Source organism: Felis catus, chromosome B3 (assembly GCF_018350175.1).
Source record: "Felis catus isolate Fca126 chromosome B3, F.catus_Fca126_mat1.0, whole genome shotgun sequence".
Taxonomy (NCBI): domain Eukaryota; kingdom Metazoa; phylum Chordata; class Mammalia; order Carnivora; family Felidae; genus Felis; species Felis catus.
In genome coordinates, this window is record NC_058373.1 from 72,659,526 (window position 1) to 72,677,185 (window position 17,660).

The following is a 17,660-nucleotide window of genomic DNA, read 5'->3' on the forward strand; positions in this document are numbered from 1 at the left end:
AACAGACATTGGGGGAGGGTAAGAGACCGAGGAGGTTTAGACTCGTTACTCGCCATTGGCGTGGCAGGGCGAGGCGTCCCTCGCGCTGCAATAAGGGCCTATTGGCGTGCAGGCCTTGAGGCGTGCGGAGGAATGGAGACTGACTTGCGAGACGTCTCTCGTGGGTGTCAGCCGTGGTTGGAGGAGGGAAGGAGGGGTCTCTCCTACTTACCGGCTCCTGTAGGCGCTTGAGAGTAGGATGGTTGGCCTCTGGCTTGCCAAGGAGGGAGCTCAGCCAAGGGAGGCGAGCTACTACCTGCCCCCGGGTTTCGGCACCAAATGTTAGGGTCAGGCGTAAGGCAGGGTAAAGAGAGGAGTCAGAGGCTAAAAAATTTTAGCAGTCGAAGGCTTTATTTGGGAACTAAGGTCTCGGGCGAGGTTCCCTGACTGAGAGAGAGAGAGAGAGAGAGAGAGAGAGAGAGAGAGAGAGAGAGAGAGGAGTCAGGGAAGTCGCCCCCAGGTGTGGTGGGGTGGGGTTTTTAAGCTGCAGCGGTTCCGGGTTTAGGTCCAGGTGGGCCTTTTTCACGTCAGGTCGTGCTGTCGCTCCGTGATTGGTTGACCTCCAATTCGTTCTGGCAGCTACTAGGGGCTTTTTGTTGGGTTGCCCTGGCAAGATGGCCATCCCCTCTACTGTGGTTCCAAGGACATCCTAACACTAGCCATTATTTGATTTTATATGTTTATAACTGTATAAACATATATGTAATCTATTTATATCAATGCATATGATACAGCAATTCTAGAAGGTATGACTATTGTTTCTCCATTTTTCAGTTGAGAAAACTAAGTAACAGAGTCAGTAAGAAACGTGTTCAAAATCTCACAGCAAATAAAGCATAGACCTGGAGTTTGATTCCTGTTGTTCTGACTTCAGAAGGAACAAATTTTGACTAGAGTTTTCAAAGTCAGACATGCGAACAGATTTTAAAATTATTTTGAAAATCCCAGTTTCACTAATAATAGAGCAATTAAAGATGGTACTCTGAATTAGCATTTTTCACTTATTAAATTAAGAAAGATAAAACAGTTTAGTTATATAAGGTGCTGGCAAGGGAATGGAGAAACAGATGCTGATACATTGTAACTATGTAAATTACTACTGCTTATTTAAAGGCGTCTTGGCAATACTTACTAAATGAAAGATGCATGGATTTTTTTTCGTAGCTTTTATAACTTTCAATAATTTTTATTGATATACTAGATCATGCTGGCAAACCTCTTTGAGGAAATTCATTTCAGCAAAATCTGTGACAGTAAAAGACTGGAAATCATCTAAACTTGCAAAAATACAAAACTGCTTAAGTAAAATATGATTTGTCTGTGCAAGGGTATGCTACGTAGCCATTTTGCATGGGAGAAAATGCTGGAAGCCGAGCTATCCAACCAGCCTGATGGCAGGGCCCGGGCGGTGGACGGATCGGGACTGCAGGGTGGCCCACGGACAGTGAAGCTTCTTGTACTCCCGCTTTTATGTAACTTGGCCTTAATAAAAGTACCTGGGGAGTTGTCTGTTGGGGAATTGCCCTCGGCAGGCCCCCGGGAAAAGAACCATTGGGGAAAGAAATAAGGTTCCACAAGGAAATTGTGCGGCCCTACATTTAGCCTTTGCCACCCCCTATGAAGACTCCTCTACCTAAAGGAAGGATAGTGTCATATGTTTCCCAGCCAAGGAAGGAACAAATGGATTTGAAAGCCCCACTCTGGTAACTAAGGAGTGTATCTATGGGCACAGGTCACTCCAACCCCTAGGCCCACTTGGCCCCCAGGAGGCATTCCAGATGATGATTGAACCTAGTCAGTTAAGGTACAGAATGGTTCATTAGTTCCTAGGTGCATTGTCTCTCTGAGAATGTATAAGGTATGGGTTTCCAAGGCCCTCTTGGCCCCCTCCTGGAACCTCAGACAGAGGCGAACACTTTTGTTCTTCAAACCACGAATGGTTCAGGGAAACAACTAAGAGGTCATGTCCCTGCAACTGTTCCACTTGAGGTGTTGAGAGATAAATGACCTTTCATGAAAACAGCAAAGCAGATGCTTTATAGATTGTAGATAAAGGTAGGTACATAATGAAAACAATGAGAGAAGTTAATCAATAAGCAAAGGGCAAGAGGGAACATTACAAGAAAACAATCATGTTATTCCTTAATGGGTGATTACACAAAGGAACAATTTTAGAATTAGGCAATGCCAGAAAACATAGATGACACACACTATAAGGAAATTGCTAGCAAATATAATGCCACGTTTGCCAAAATAAAGCAGGCAGTCCAACACACTCGTGTTGTCTGTGTCCATTTTTATTTTTGTTTTAGTTTATTTTCACTTTTTCGCCCACGCTGTTCATCCTTCGGGAAACCCTGGACCTGCTGGAGCTGGACTCCGGCAGGAAAATAAACAAAGCAGGGCATGGAGTATATAGGTTTTTCTAAAAATAGTGAATGCATGTGTATCATAGGAATACCCACCTGTATGGATGAACTGTGGTACTGAAAGATAAGTGAGGAAGGAAGAGTTACTTTTACTGTATGTTATTTACTTATATAAAATGTGCTGTACATAAATAATAGTTACTCTCTCCCAACACACACGCAGTGACTTTCTGATCCCTTTGAGGTCTAGAAGTGGAGAGGTCTTTTTTCCCCATGTTACGCTTTTCCTTCCCACCCTCCAAAGATCTACCATGTTTGTGACCATGAATTTTGGTCACACCTGGTCCCTGTAATTGGGAATAAAGTTATTTGAAGACGTGGATTTCTTATATTCCCCATTTCCATTCAGTGGGGTTTCCAGATGAAGCTACACCCTATTTGATCTCCCTCTTTTCGAGCTCTAGTCCTTTTAAAGTGTCACCTGCTGAGTTTCTTGTGTATGTTAAAGAGAAACACAATCTGTTACATGTAGGACCAACTCTTTTATAACCTCTGGTACCAGTTTAGCTTTAAAGGCCATTCAAGAAACAATGAAACAATTAAAAGTGTAAACAAGAGGAGCGTCTTGAGTGGTTCAGTTGGTTAAGCCACTGGATTCTTGGTTTCAGCTCAGGTCACATTCTCACAGTTCCTGAGTTCAAGCCCTGAGTTGGGCTCCGTGTTGACAGCCTGGAGCCTGCTCGGGATTCTCTCTCAGCCTCTCTCTCTGTCCCTCCCCAACTCTTGTGCTCCCACGCACACGCTCTCTCTCTCTCACAAAATAAATAAAAATAAACATTAAAAAATCTTTTAAAAGTGTAAATAAGAGATGGCTTTTCTGACTATAACTTTGAACCTCATAGACACTATGCCCGTTGAATATAATCTTTCCGTCAATCTTTTCTTTGTAGGGCGGTATGAGGCGGGTACTGTGAGATTCTGTCTGTGACCAGGAGGCGGCGGTGGTTCCATTCTTCTCATTTCCTGAATTCTTGAAACTTCAAAAGCATGAAACTGAGTTTTGATTGGCTAAGCCACCAACAGAAAGGCTCTCTCCTGCATCAAGACCCAGAGACAGCACCTCAGAGAAGGTTTGGAATCGTTACGGATTGTACCAAGACTCAGATAGATGTCAGGATGGGGAACGTGCTGGAGTGTGCATTCATAGTTTTGTGGCTTCAGCTTGGCTGTAAGTTGGAGGGCAAGAGGCGAGAACCACAGGGACACGTTTATCCAAAGCCGGGGGGAAGGGATAGGGGTTCAGTCTCAGCTCACACAGGTGTCTTGTCGGAATTTTTCAAAACTACTGTACCAAAGGCATTGCATCGCTTCTGATTTTGTTTTCCTGAACAGGGTTGCGTGGAGAAGACCGGGTGAAGCAGAGCCCTCAGACCTTGAGACTTCGGGAGGGAGACAGTGTCAGCCTCAACTGCAGTTACACGGTCAGCTTGTTTACAGGGCTCCCATGGCCTAGGCAGAATCCTGGGAAAGGCCCTGAACTCCTCTTCCTCCTGTATTCAGTTAGCGAGAAAAAGCAGAAAGAAAGATTAAAAGCCACAGTATTAAAGCAGGGAAGTTCTCTGCACATCACAGCCTCTAAACCTGAAGCTTCAGCCACTTACCTCTGTGCTGTGGAGACACCATGCTCCCAGGCACCTGCAGCCTGAACCAGAAACCTGCAGTTGGGCTCTGGACAATCAACAACATCTCTGTTGTTTTTCTTCCTCGAAGAAGTACCTACTTAGAACTCACAGCCTTTCCAAGTGGTCCTATGGAGAACAAAATCTCTTGATGTAGCCAGATGGCACAGATGACTGTTCATTCTGTCCTGGTATCCTGGACAGTCCCCTTTGTGTGTTCCTGGGTCTGTCTGCTCTTTATAACAGCCTGAAGCTTCCCTCACATGGATACAGAAGGGACAGCTGTGATATGGATGGCCTTGGTTTCCAGTCTTGGGTCACTTGAAAAGAACCTGCCCAGGAATACACACTCTTCCCCCAAATTAAAAAAAAAAGTTTTATATTCTCTTATAATAATTTGGTCAATCTCTATTAGCGAATCTTTTCCTTTTAGTTTCTTTAAGTTTATTTACTGAGAGATCGAGAGAGAGTGAGAGAGGGAAAGTGCATGTGTATGAGCAGGGGAGGGGCAGAGAGAGGGAGAGAGAATCCCAAGCAGGCTTCTCAATGGCAGCACTGGGCCCCACGCGGAGCTCAAACTCCAGGACCCTGAGATCATGAGCCAAAATCAAAAGTCAAGCATTCAACTGACTGAACCACCCAGGCGCCCCATATCTTTCCCATTTTAATATAGTTTTCTTGAAGGCCACATCTCCACCAGCCACATTTCTACATTTCTCTTCTCCTTAATAACCAACTTAATGGAAAGAATTGTTTGTACTGACTACGTCCATTTCCTCAATGCCAATTCTTCACCTCCACTTGAATCTGGCCTCTGTTAGCATCACTCCAAGAGAAACTCTTGCTTTCATGTCCAAGGCTTTGATATTGATAAAACCAGTGGTTGGTTTCCAGTCCTCATCTTGTCTGAAATTCTCAGCAGTCTCTCTTCCCTTATTTTTAAAAATAAGTGTTATTTTTTTAAACAAAATCATACTTCATATATTTACGAAATCAAAAGCACTCCTCCACATACTTCAGTCCTGCCTCCTTGATGGACCTTTTAATTCTCAAGGGCTGGTACTGACATTTACTTCAATATTTTAAAATGCTGTTACTTTGTTCTCTCTCTCTCTCTCTCTCTCTCTCTCTCTCTCTCTGTAATTGAGGTGTAACACATATAATAAAGTGCACAAAACTCCAACCTATAGCTCAAGGAGACTTTACACTTGTTTATATCTATGTAATACCATCCAGATCTACATATCAAACATTGCTGTTACTCCAGAAGATTTTCACCTGCCCTTTGCAAATTCAACAGCCCTTCTTCCTACTCTCTGCCCTGGGTAACCACTATTCTGTCATCTATTCCTGAACTTCACATGACTCGAATCATACAGCATCATGCAGTATATGTTCTCAAATCTGGTTTCCTTCACTCAACATAATGTCTTTGCAATTCATTGATGTTGCCCTGCGTGCCCAGTTGTTTGTTCTTTTTTATTGATGGGTAGCTTCTTTGTATGAATATACAACAATGTATTTATCCATTCTCCTTGAAATAGACATTCGGGTTGTTTGGACTGTCTATACTTTGGTGCCATTATGAAAAAGTCTGCTAGAAATATTCATTTATTTTTTTAATTTTTAAGTTTTCTTTGTTTTAGAGAGAGAAATAGAGTGAGTGGGGGAGAGGGCAGAAGGAGAATCTTAAGCAGGCTCCATGCTCAGCCTGCAGCCCAATGTGGGACTCGATCCCATGACCCTGGGATTGTGACCTGAGCCAAAATCAATACTCGGATGCTCAACCGACTGAGCCACCCAGGCACACCTAGAAATACTCATTTAAATGTCTTTTGGTGGACATTTGAACTTATTATTTTTGTGTAATTCCACTGGAATGGACTTACTGGGTCATAGAGTAGGCATATAATTAGCTTCAGTGTTGGCAAACATTTTTCCAAAGGACTGAAGCAACTTAAAATCTTATGAGTGAAGTATGAAGTATGAAAGTTCTAGGTTCTCCATATTCTCACCAAGAAGTGGTATGAGTTTTCTTTATATGTTTAATTTAAGTCATTCTGGTGATATATAGTGATATCTCATAAAAATGTGGTTTTAATTTGCTTTTCCTGAAGAATGACGCTAAGCACTTTTTATATGCTCATTGGCCATCTGGATGTTCTTTTCTGTCCAGTATCTATCCAAGTCTTTTGCTCATTTGTATGTTTATTATCCATGTACATGCATTCTTTATATAGTCTGGCTATGAGCTCCTGTCAGAATTATATACCTTGGATTCTCTCCTAACCCACTGCTTGATTATTCACTTTCATAATGATGTCCTTTAATGTACAGAAGTTCCTAATTTCTTTTTTTTTTAATTTTTTTCAACGTTTATTTATTTTTGAGACAGAGAGAGAGAGAGACAGAGCATGAACGGGGGAGGGGCAGAGAGAGAGGGAGACACAGAATCGGAAGCAGGCTCCAGGCTCTGGGCCATCAGCCCAGAGCCCGACGCGGGGCTCGAACTCACGGACCGCGAGATCGTGACCTGAGCTGAAGTCGGACGCTTAACCGACTGAGCCACCCAGGTGCCCCCAGAAGTTCCTAATTTCAATAAAGTCCAGCTAATCATTTTTTCTTATATTGGTTAGTATTTTTTTGTGTGTGCCCTGTTGAAAAATCTTTGCCTATTTCAAGGCATGGACATTTTTTTTAAGTTCATTTATTTATTTTGAGAGACAGAGAGAGAGAGAGAGAGAGAGAGAGAGAGAAGGAGTGGGGGAGGGGCAGAGACAAAGGGAGACAGAGGATCTGAGGTGGGTTCTGTGCTGACACCAGAGAGCCTGATGTGGGGCTCAAACTCACGAACTGTGAGATCATGATCCTAGGCTGAAGTCAGAGGCTTAACCGACTGAGCCACCCAGGTGCCCCTGGACATGTTTTTTTCATTTAGGTACCTATTCCAACTCAAATCAATATTTGTAATAATATGCAATAGGTGTCAAGGTTCCTACTGCTTCATAACCATTAAGTGAAAAGATCATCCTTTCTCTTAATAGAACTGCAGTCGCATTTTTGTCACATATCAAGTGACCATACATGTTTAGGTCTATTCCTGCACTGTCTATCATCATTCTACCTATATGATAATGTGTTTATTAGTGTAGTTTTATGGGAAGATTTGAAGCTCGTTGTGTTTTCCCGTCATCTTTGTTCTTCTCCACATTATTTTATCTATTCTGGGTCCTTTGCAATTCCACACAAACTTTAGAATCAATTCCTATATTCTAACTCCTTTTCAATTTCCACAAAATTTCTGTTGCAATTTTGGTTGGTATTGCATTAAATTCTATGAGATCAATTTGGGGAGAATTGATATCTTAGCCATATTGAGTTTCATGTCATAAATATAGACTATCAATTTATTTTGGTCAACTTCAATTTCTCTAAGCAATGGTTTTAATTTTTAATGCCGTGATCTTGCACTTCCTATGTCAGATTTACACTCAGGTATAAAAGATTCCATGCAATTTAAAAAATTTTATTTTCCAATTGTTGATAATGTATAGAAATACAGCTGGTTTTTATGCATTGACCCTAGATTCACTGAACTTGCTAAATGAAGTAGTTAATTCTAATCATTTCTGAATTTGTTTGGATTTTCTACATCCATAATCATGCTGCCTCCAAGAAGAAAGTTTTCTTTCTTTCTTTCTTTCTTTCTTTCTTTCTTTCTTTCTTTCTTTCTTTCTTTCTTTCTTTCTTTCTTTCTTTTCTTTCTTCTTTCTTTCTTTCTTTCTTTCTTTCTTTCTTTCTTTCTTTCTTTCTTTCTTTCTTTCTTTCTTTCTTTCTTTTACAGTCTTTATTATTTACTTTCCTTGCCTTATTTGCCAGCCTTAGGGGCAGGGCTGGGTTCCTGGGAATACTTACATCTGTTTATTATTACTGGTAGGCAAAGATTTAAAAATGCAAGGGACATAAACAGAATGAGTGGAGTTTGGGGGCCTGCCTTTTAAGTTAGACCGATGATGGGGTGCCTAGGTGGCCCAGTCGCTTGAGTGATTGACTCTTGATTTTGGCTCAGGTCATGATCCCACCAGGGTCATGAGATTGAGCCCCATATCCCACTCCACAGTGAGCATGGAGCCTGCTTAGGATTTTCTCTCTCTCTCTCTCTGCCCCTCTCCCCAATTCACACACTCTCTCTCCCTCTCTCTCTCTCTAAAAATAAAATAAAAATTAAAAAATTAAAAAAAGTAAGCTAGAGCAATGACTAATGTCCTTCTCATAAATGGACCGTGAATGACAGAATTAGCTCCTTTGTGTGGAGGGGATGAGGGAAGGCCCAGAAACAAGGGAGGCAGAAGTGGAAGCTTCCTGATCTAGGGAGACAGAAGTGTTCTTTTATCCACATCACCTGGTTTTGTTCAATTTTAGCCTGAGGTATTTATAGCTTTCCAGTTTGCCCAACGTATTCAGGTAAAGAAATCAGGAAAGTACGACGGGATTCTTGTTTCAACCTGCCCTCATTTTGTCATCCCCATTGTCACCAGCGTCTTAATTATCACTTATTGAATGCTTAACATATGCCAAGTCCATTGCCTAGCACTCTACTTACTCATTTAATAATCCAAAACCCATGAAGTAAAATGAATGCATCCTTGGATGAAGAAACTGAGGCTTAGGTATGTTTAAAGATGAAGAAATTTCTGATATAAAGTAAATGTTTCAGGCCTCATAAAATGAGATGAAAAAATAACAAAGTAAAAGCTCCCTGTTGACCAACTGGACAGTACTTCTCAAATCTTCTGTACATTTAAGAATCACACGGAGACTCTATTTCAAAAATGCAGATCTGGAGGCACGTGGGTGGCTCAGTTGGTTGAGCAGCCGACTCTTGATTTCGGCCCAGGTCATGATCTCTCAGTTCATGCAGATCTGATTCTGATCAATAGATTTGGAGTAAATAGGTCTGGCATGAGGTTGGGGGCCACTTTTTTTAGGGAGTCACAGATGATTTGGGTTCAAATGACTGGAGATCTTGCTTTGAAAAACACTGCAGTTGGGTGACTGCTGGATTTCAGGAGGATCGGTGATGCAGACCTGCAAGTATTGGGGGTTAACTTAGAGGAGAGGTGCTTAGGGAACATCGAACCCCACCTTGGAATGCCTGAATGCAGCTAACACCTTATTTCTGATGAAACCGTATCCTATTTTAGTTAGCAGATCATCTCTTTTTTAATGATAAAAAAAGTAGTAACTTTTTGCAACAACAAAAGGAAATTCATCCATGGTTTGAAAAGCAGCAGAGAAGAGTTAAGAGATAGACAAGCCTTTGGTTGTAGACTCAACCAGAAAAAAAGGCCACAACTTATTCCACTCTCCATCATGGATAAAAGTTTATTCATTCTTTCTTTTTAATTAAAAATTAAAATCCTTCTATATCTTAAAGGCCATAATTCCTTAATATTTTCTCCTTTGTTCCAAAATTTAAATATATTTTATTTATTCTAATCATTTTACTCTCTCAGGATTCTTTACAACATTTTAACTTCTTATTGAAGAAAGCTGGTTACAACACTGATAAAGACATGCTTATTACCAAACATAGCACAATAGTTCTCTAATGTCTGCCTTTCGAGTTCTCCTAACAATTTCCAGTAGAGACCACAAAATGACTCATAATCATTTCATGACCATGTTTAATCTTCTGCTATATCCTCTTAGCCTGGCTTTCCTTTCTGATATTCATGGTGAATTTTGGTTGGTGTGAGGCCTATTATTTAATTTTGTCCCTGAAACTTACCTAATAGTAATGGAACATTCTTACTATTCCTAATATTATTGGAATATATAATATATATTTATATATTTATAATCTATAGGTTAAATATTATATATTTATATAAAATATAATTATAGGACTATATGAGTATATATTTTCATGTTGTCTTTTGAAGAATGAGAAATCTTTATTTGGAGTCACCTATAGAATTAAATATCCTTTTTCCAGTTAGAGGAATGTAGGGCATTCTCCATTGTCACGAATTTGGCAACTAGGACCCAAAACTAAGGACCAAGGGGGGGCACCCAGGTGGCTCAGTCGCTTAAGCATCTGACTTCAGCTTAGGTCATGATCTCATGGCTCATGAGTTCCAGCCCCACATTGGGCTCTGTGCTGACAGCTCAGAGCCTGGAGCCTGCTTCGGATTCTATGTCTCCCTCTCTCTCTGCCCCTCCCCCACTCGCGTTCTGTCTCTCTCTCTTCTTCTCAAAAATAAATAAACATTAAAAAAATTAAACAACAACTAAGGACCAAGAAGCATTGGGGCGCGTGGGTGGCTCAGTCAGTTAAGCGTCCGACTTCGACTCAGGTCATGATCTCACGGTTTGTGAGTTTGAGCCCCGCGTCGGGCTCTGTGCTGACAGCTCAGAGCCTAGAGTTTGCTTCAGATTCTGTGTCTCCCCCTCTCTCTGCCCCTCCCCTGCTCAGGCTCTGTGTCTGTCTGTCTCTCAATAATAAACATTAAAAAAATTAAATTAAAAAAAAGCACTACGCATCCACCACCATTTTCTATTAAGAAAGGCTTGCAGCCATACACTCCCTCTAGGATTTAAGAAGAAAGCGAACGGTCTGTGTACCCTCCAACCCCCAATCTTCCCCCACTTAGCTGATGTGAAGAATGGGAAGAGCCAAGACGAGAAAAAGTGTTCCCCTTTCCCCAAAAGTCACTTGAGGAGTCAAGATCCCCGCCTAAAATGACTTTTAAAAACAAAGTCACCCGAAAAATAAAAAAGAAAAAAGAAAATTGCATGACATTCTGTCTTTGGATATCTGCTTCTGAAGCAGATTGTGATCTATTTTTACACCTGCCTAAATAGAAGATAAGGAAATTGGAGAAAGATGGTGGACTGAGGAGGAGCGTCAATGGGGCTACCTGAGTTTCTCCATTAGGCACGGTAAGGAGGAGTGAGTGTTCTCCTGAGCAAGTAACGCTGCTGAAGGCAGCAGGGCCTGAGCTGTCCTGCCAGTGCTCCAGCCAGGAGAGAAGAGAGAGCAAGAGGCTACTGAGAGCGCCTCTGAGTGGGGACCCTCAGGGAGGGGAGAGCCCCGCCTTGAGGAGGCCCCTCGGGGTTCCCTGGTGCTCTCCATCCAGATGCCTGCCCACCCCCCATGGAGGGCATCTGGAAAAAGCAGGAGGAAGTGAACAGAGCAGGCCAAGCTGACCTTCTGGTAGCCAGGGGTCAAGACTCAAGTTCAGAGAGCAAAGGAGAGATGACAATGGAAGATATAAACAAGGCTGCACTTTGATTTGTTTAATATCTGAAAATGGCCCAGAGGCTTTGCTGGGTTATTTCCATGATGTCTTTAAGGGAATAAGGTCCAGCGTCCCTCCAAAGCACCCGTCCAGATTTAAGCCTCTTTATTAGTCTTTGATACTCTTTCCTCTCCCCTTAGAAAAATGTTTGCTCCACCTAGAAAATGTTGATTTTGTCTCACTAGGTAAACTTGTGTTATATCATCGTATCATCCCCTAAATCTACAGTTGATGCCAGATCCTTTCACATGCCTATAGGGCTGAAACTGTTGCAATTAAGTGGCAAGAAAGGCATCTTTATTTTCTTTTTCCAGCTGTGTGTCCTGTTCTTGACGTGATGAGCCAGTCACCCCACTGCCTGAATGGAGGAAAGATCATGTGGTTTTTTAAAAACGAAAAAAGGCAAAAACTCTGTTAATATTGCAAAAATCGTCCTTTCCCACGTGGAGATCATTCTGAAACCACAAATGACCAAAACTGAAGTTCTTCTGTGACGTCATAAGCACATCTAAGCAATCCTCGTCCACGTCTGTAAAGTGACTTTACTAGAGCAGATTGGTGGACTTGCCCGGCATGGGAAGAAGGCCTTCATGTCTTTAGTCACAAGAGGAGGATGTTCCATTGTCAATAACATCCCTGATCAGTTGGGGCAGAAAGCGGTTGGTTAGCATTCAGTACTGAGGCTCTGCAAAAACTGTGACAAATGATATATTTTATTCTTTTCATTAGAAGCAGAACAGTCTGTGCATAGCCTCCAACGTTCAGCGATTCCTGGCTTTGTCCCAACCCATTATGAAACGTTTTCTTTCCACTCAAAATAGGATGACAGAGGACAGGAAAGTGGCTGTGCCATTTTCAAGCCTAAATAATCTATTTTTGACCATTTTTTACAGTGATAGAGAAAAGTAGAATTTATTTATTTATTTGGTGGGAAGGAAATTATCTTACTCAATCTGTTTCATTCAGTTCTCTTAAAGTTGAGAAGATAACAGGAAAAAGTTATCAAGGTCATTCTCTCCTTTCTTACAGAGCCTTTATTCTTTTTTCTTCTTCCTGTTCTTCTCTGAGGTCAACTCTGTCAGTGACCAGAGACATACACACAGAGAAGGGGGGGGGGGTTGAGCAGGGTTTGTGGAATATAAAGATGGGTGCCATTCCATGTGTCTTGTTTTGTTTATACCAACATGTGAAGTCTCTAAATGCCGCCCCCGCCCCCTACAGATACATGATCCCTGGAAGTATTTGAGGAGACTAGAGAATCAGAAAAGTTGGCTTCTAGATCAGGCTCTGATCTTACACCTGTCCAGTCACTTTGAGCATGTCACTTTCTGCATCAGAGTCTAATTTACTCATTCTTGTCATTTAGATGAACTTTCTCGGTCCTCTCATAACTAGTTATTACTTGGTGGCTTTCCTGAATGTAAAGAAAACTCTTTGAGCTCCCCAGCTCATCAGATCAGTGGTAAAACATACTCTTTCTCTTGGAGTGTGAAAACGCAGTAAGAAAAGCATTCTGGGTGGATGCTGTCCTTACAGTTCTTATTTTCCTCTTTCTGACTCATCCTTTTAGAGTTGAAAATTCATAACTACTTCTCAAGGGAAACCCTGGGTGAGAGTGGATGCCTGTGTCATGTTTTCACCCTTATTCCAGGGACATAACTAAACCAGGGAAGTGTATCAACCAAGCTACTTTCTCACTGGCTGACCAATGGTCTGGGATTCATCAGTGTGACACCTGCTAAGTGTCTGTCCTCCTATCTCCCCCAGTCCAGGTTCCAATACAGAGGCTGAACTCTAGGCCCTGGACTCTCATGTCCGCTTGAAGTTTGAGGATGATGGAGGTGTCTATGCTGCAGATCCTGAACCTAGGAAAGAATGGTCTTTGAAACCAAGGAATTAGAAGAGGGCCTGCCGCCTTCACTTGTCTTCCTGTCCTTCACTCAACCATACTTAGAGCAGGAGTCAGATCACATCTGTATACTCTGTAAGGAAGTCACATCCTTAGTATGAGGGGCTAGGTCATATCAAGCATATCAGTTTGCTAGGACGGTCATAACAAGGACCACAGATGACCTACACAACAGAGATGTGTTGCTTCACAGTTTTGGAGGCTAGAAGTCTGAAAGCAAGGTGTATCCTGGGTTGGTTCCTTCTGAGGCCTGTTGGGAAAGGGTCCATTTTAACGTTTATTTATTTTTGGGACAGAGAGAGACAGAGCATGAACGGGCGAGGGGCAGAGAGAGAGGGAGACACAGAATCGGAAACAGGCTCCAGGCTCTGAGCCATCAGCCCAGAGCCCGACGCGGGGCCCAAACTCACGGACCGCGAGATCGTGACCTGGCTGAAGTCGGACGCTCAACCGACTGCGCCACCCAGGCGCCCCGAAAGGGTCCATTTTAGATCTCTCTTCATGGCTTGTAGATGGCCACCTTCTCTCTGTGTCTCTTCACGTTTATCTTTCCCCTATGAAGTCTTCACGTACAATTTCCCCTTTTCTAAAAATACCAGCCATACTGGGTTAGAGCTCATCTTGATGACCTTATTCTAATTTGATTACCTCTGAAAAGACCCTAAGTAAAATCACATGTTGAGGTTCTGTGGATTAAGACTTCAACATATGAATTTTGACACAATTCAACCCATAACCCTCTGTGATCACATAAGAGATTTCTTTGCTGTAAAGAATTTCTTATATTCAGTGAGCCCAAAGGAAAATGGGAGAAAGCAATGGCATCCTGGCTCTTGACAAGTGAGTCTAGATAATTCCTGCCACATTTTGCTCTTTCTGTAGGATGGAAAGGAGAGAAAGTTGAAGTAGAGAATGGGGTTCATAGAGGAAACTTCTAAGAGGTACCATACCTGGACCTTAAAAGTCTGCCTTGGGGGTGTGGAGACAATCTTATGTTTTTCCACTCCTAGGGATTACGTAATGTTACGACCACGGAGCCCAACTCCTTGGAAAGTGCTGAAAGACAAGAAGTAAGCATACTCTGTTCCCACCCCACCATTAGAGGAAAAGAGTACATCATCTGATATTTACAATTTTAGAACCAAGGCCCATAGTATCTGATTTCAGGTTTAAAGAACAATGTGACTAATAAAGTAGCTTTACCACCCATCCCTGTGGACAGAAATTCCAGTCCCCTGAACCTGCACCAGGTTACCCTGGAAGATACCACTGTGGATTACTGCATTGTGAGAGATGCACAGTGGGACAGAATGCTGTATACCTGTTTCTCTGGCAGGGGAGGGGAGATAACCTCTATTTAAAGAGGACGTTACACATAAAACATGAGCTTCATGGAGGAAAATGGAAAAGAAAAGAAGAAGGAAAGGAGAAAAAATAAGGAAAAAGAAGGGTTCTGGGTTCCCTCAATTTTCCAACTGTAGCATATGCATTTCAGAAATGAATGAATTTTGAAAGTTTGCTAGAAAGAAACAATTAGTGTATTTATTTCAATGTTTTCCTTGTTTGTCTAGACGGCTGTTATGGTCTCTATTTTTATGATTAAATAAGTTATAAATGAAGATTTAATAGTTTAAAATATTAAAGCAACTTGGGTGCCTGGGTGGCTCAGTTGGTTAAGCCTCTGACTTGGTTTCAGCTCAGGTCACAATCTTGTGGTTTTCAAGTTTGAGCCCCACATGGGGCTTTGCGCTGACAGCACGGAGCCTGCTTGGGATTCTCTCTCCCTCTCACTCTGCCCTTCCCCTGCTCATGCTCTCTCTCTCTCTCTCTCTCTCTCTCTTTCTCTCTCTCAAAATAAATAAATAAACTATAAAAAAATATTAAAGCAACTTTATGCATTTAGAATAGAAAGTGACCCTCCTTGATTTGTCCCTCACAAGTTCTCAATTACTGTGAACATTTTGTGAGCACATTTCAACTGCTTCGACTCATTTAAATACATATTCATAATAAACATACTGTTTAAAAACATAAATGGGACCACACTTAGATGTAAAATACTCTCATTTGACTGAACGTCAGAGAATTCTCTGCAAGTCAGAAAATTTAAGTTTAATCCCTTTCCATAACTGTATAGTATCCTAATATAGATGTGCCATAATGTATTGACTAGTTGTAGTGAAGGATATTTAAATTTTTCTACTTTTTTTGCTGCTGCATACAACTTTATACATATTTTCTAAGGGTGATTCTGGAAAAAAATTCTCAGGCAGGTGGAATTTCTGGGATCCAGTAATAGGTAAATAACCCTTGTAAACCTTAATTAGTTTACAGTTCTGCTATGAGAGATGAGTACCCATCTCCTGACATTATCACACACACGAAATATTAATATTATTCATCATTCTTAACTCTTTGCCATCTGATGGGCGAGAAACGATATAAAAGGATTTTTCAAGAAAGTGTGAGTTAGGGGCAACCAGCACTTCTGGACTAAAGTGGCAAGAGGAGGGAGCAGTTATAGGAATCTGAAGAAAGCAGCTACAACTATAGAGTAAAAACTTAGATCTCTTCTTTTCTGGTATAAGCATTTATACTCTACACTTTTCTCTATGCGTGGATTTTGCTGCAGTCGATGCATTTGATATTTAAAACATTGTTGTCATTTCAGGAAGAGGAGGAGAAATGACTATTTCCCTGGCAATGCTGGGGTGGCTCCTGAGATGGCACTGTTTCCATTTCCACCTCCTACTCTTGGCAGATCTGTGCGTGTGAGTGTGTGTGTGCGTGCGGGTGAGTGTGTGTGCATGTGAGCATATGACTTGTCTCTGATTGGCTGGGCTCACCCTGTTTCCTACAGATGCTTGAACATATAAGGTAGCAAAGCAGATTCTTTATCTTCTGAGCCCTTGTCAGTATTACAGACCCAAGAACGAGTTCTCAGTGGCTCTAAGTGACAGAAGGAATGGACAAATCCTTGAGTTTGCTCATCCTTTGGTTACAACTGGACTGTGAGTGAAAGGGATTTGGAAATGGGCCAAGAACAGATAGATCCTGAGCCGTTTCTCCTCAGGGAAGAGAAAGAAAGATAGGCGGCTGTACTGGTGTGATGTTCCATGTAGACTGAAAAAGTAAATTGGGAAGTAATTTCCCAGGAATAGTTAGCCGCCAACCCGTCCCTCTCTCTGTGTTCTCTTTCTGAACAGGGGTGAGCAGTAAACAGAAGGTGATGCAGAGTCCGGAAGCTCTGAATGTCCAAGAGGGAGACAGCGTGGTTCTCAACTGCAGTTACACCGGTAGCACTTTTTATTCCCTTCAGTGGTTTAGGCAGGACCCTGGCAAAGGACTCACAGTTCTGTTGTTGATTCAGTCAGCTCAGAGAGAAGAAACAAGTGGAAGAATTAAAGCCTCGCTGGATAAACCGTCAAAACACAGTACTTTATACATTGCAGCTTCTCAGCCCAGCGACTCGGCCACCTACCTCTGTGCTATAGAGGCACAGTGCACAACAGGATCCTGGCACCAATACCCAAACTCTGCAGCTGGGGCTCCACCCACGTGCCCTATCTTGAAGCTGAGGAATCTTTCTCCATCGAGGGGCTTTCTAAATTGACTCTTTTCCCAGATAGAAGCAATTAACTATGCAAAACCTGATCTATATATGTACACACACATATGTATGTGTATATATGCGCATCTATGCATATGTATACATATATATGCACATATACGTATCTGCACATATGTATCTGAAGTTACATTTGATCTTTAGATTTTTATCAACTTCAACTTCAGTAATAGCTTTGTCGAGATTAATTCACAGGCCAAACAATTCATTCTTTTAAAATGAATAATTAAGTGGCATCTAGTACATCCACTATGTTGTACAACCACCACCTCTATCTAGTTTCAAAACCTTGTCATCACCCGGAAAGGAAACCACATACCCATTAAGCAGTTGCTTACCATTCTCCCCTCCCCCAGCCCCTGGTCACCTGCAGTCTGTCTCTATGGGTTTATTTATTCTGTTCATTTCACATAAATGGAATTGTACAGCCCTTCATACTTGGCTTCTTTCACTTAGCACCGTGTTCTGGAAGCCCATCCAACACGAGACCAACCGGAAAAAGGCAGATATTCGCCCCTAACCAATCACATAGGATGCCCTATCTTTAGTCAACCTGTTCATGTCTTCTCCATTTTTTTCCTTGTTTTGCTAGAAGGCTGTCAGTTTTGCTGATCTTTTTAAAGAACCAGCTCTTTGTTTTATTGATTTTTTTTTTTTACTGTTTTTCCATTTTCAATTTCACTAATTTTTGCCTTTATTATTTCCTTCCTTATGCTTGTTTTGGATTAGTTT

The 17,660-nt window shown here is 41.8% G+C and overlaps 1 gene segment (V, D, J or C); it reads left to right on the top strand.

Moving 5' to 3' along the window:
- The first annotated feature begins 22 nt into the window (after nucleotides 1-22).
- On the top strand, nucleotides 23-17,358 carry LOC109500744. The segment is given in 4 exon segments: nucleotides 23-160; nucleotides 3,359-3,538; nucleotides 3,801-3,889; nucleotides 16,507-17,358. Coding segments are annotated over 3 exon segments (579 nt in total).
- Nucleotides 17,359-17,660: the final 302 nt, after the last annotated feature.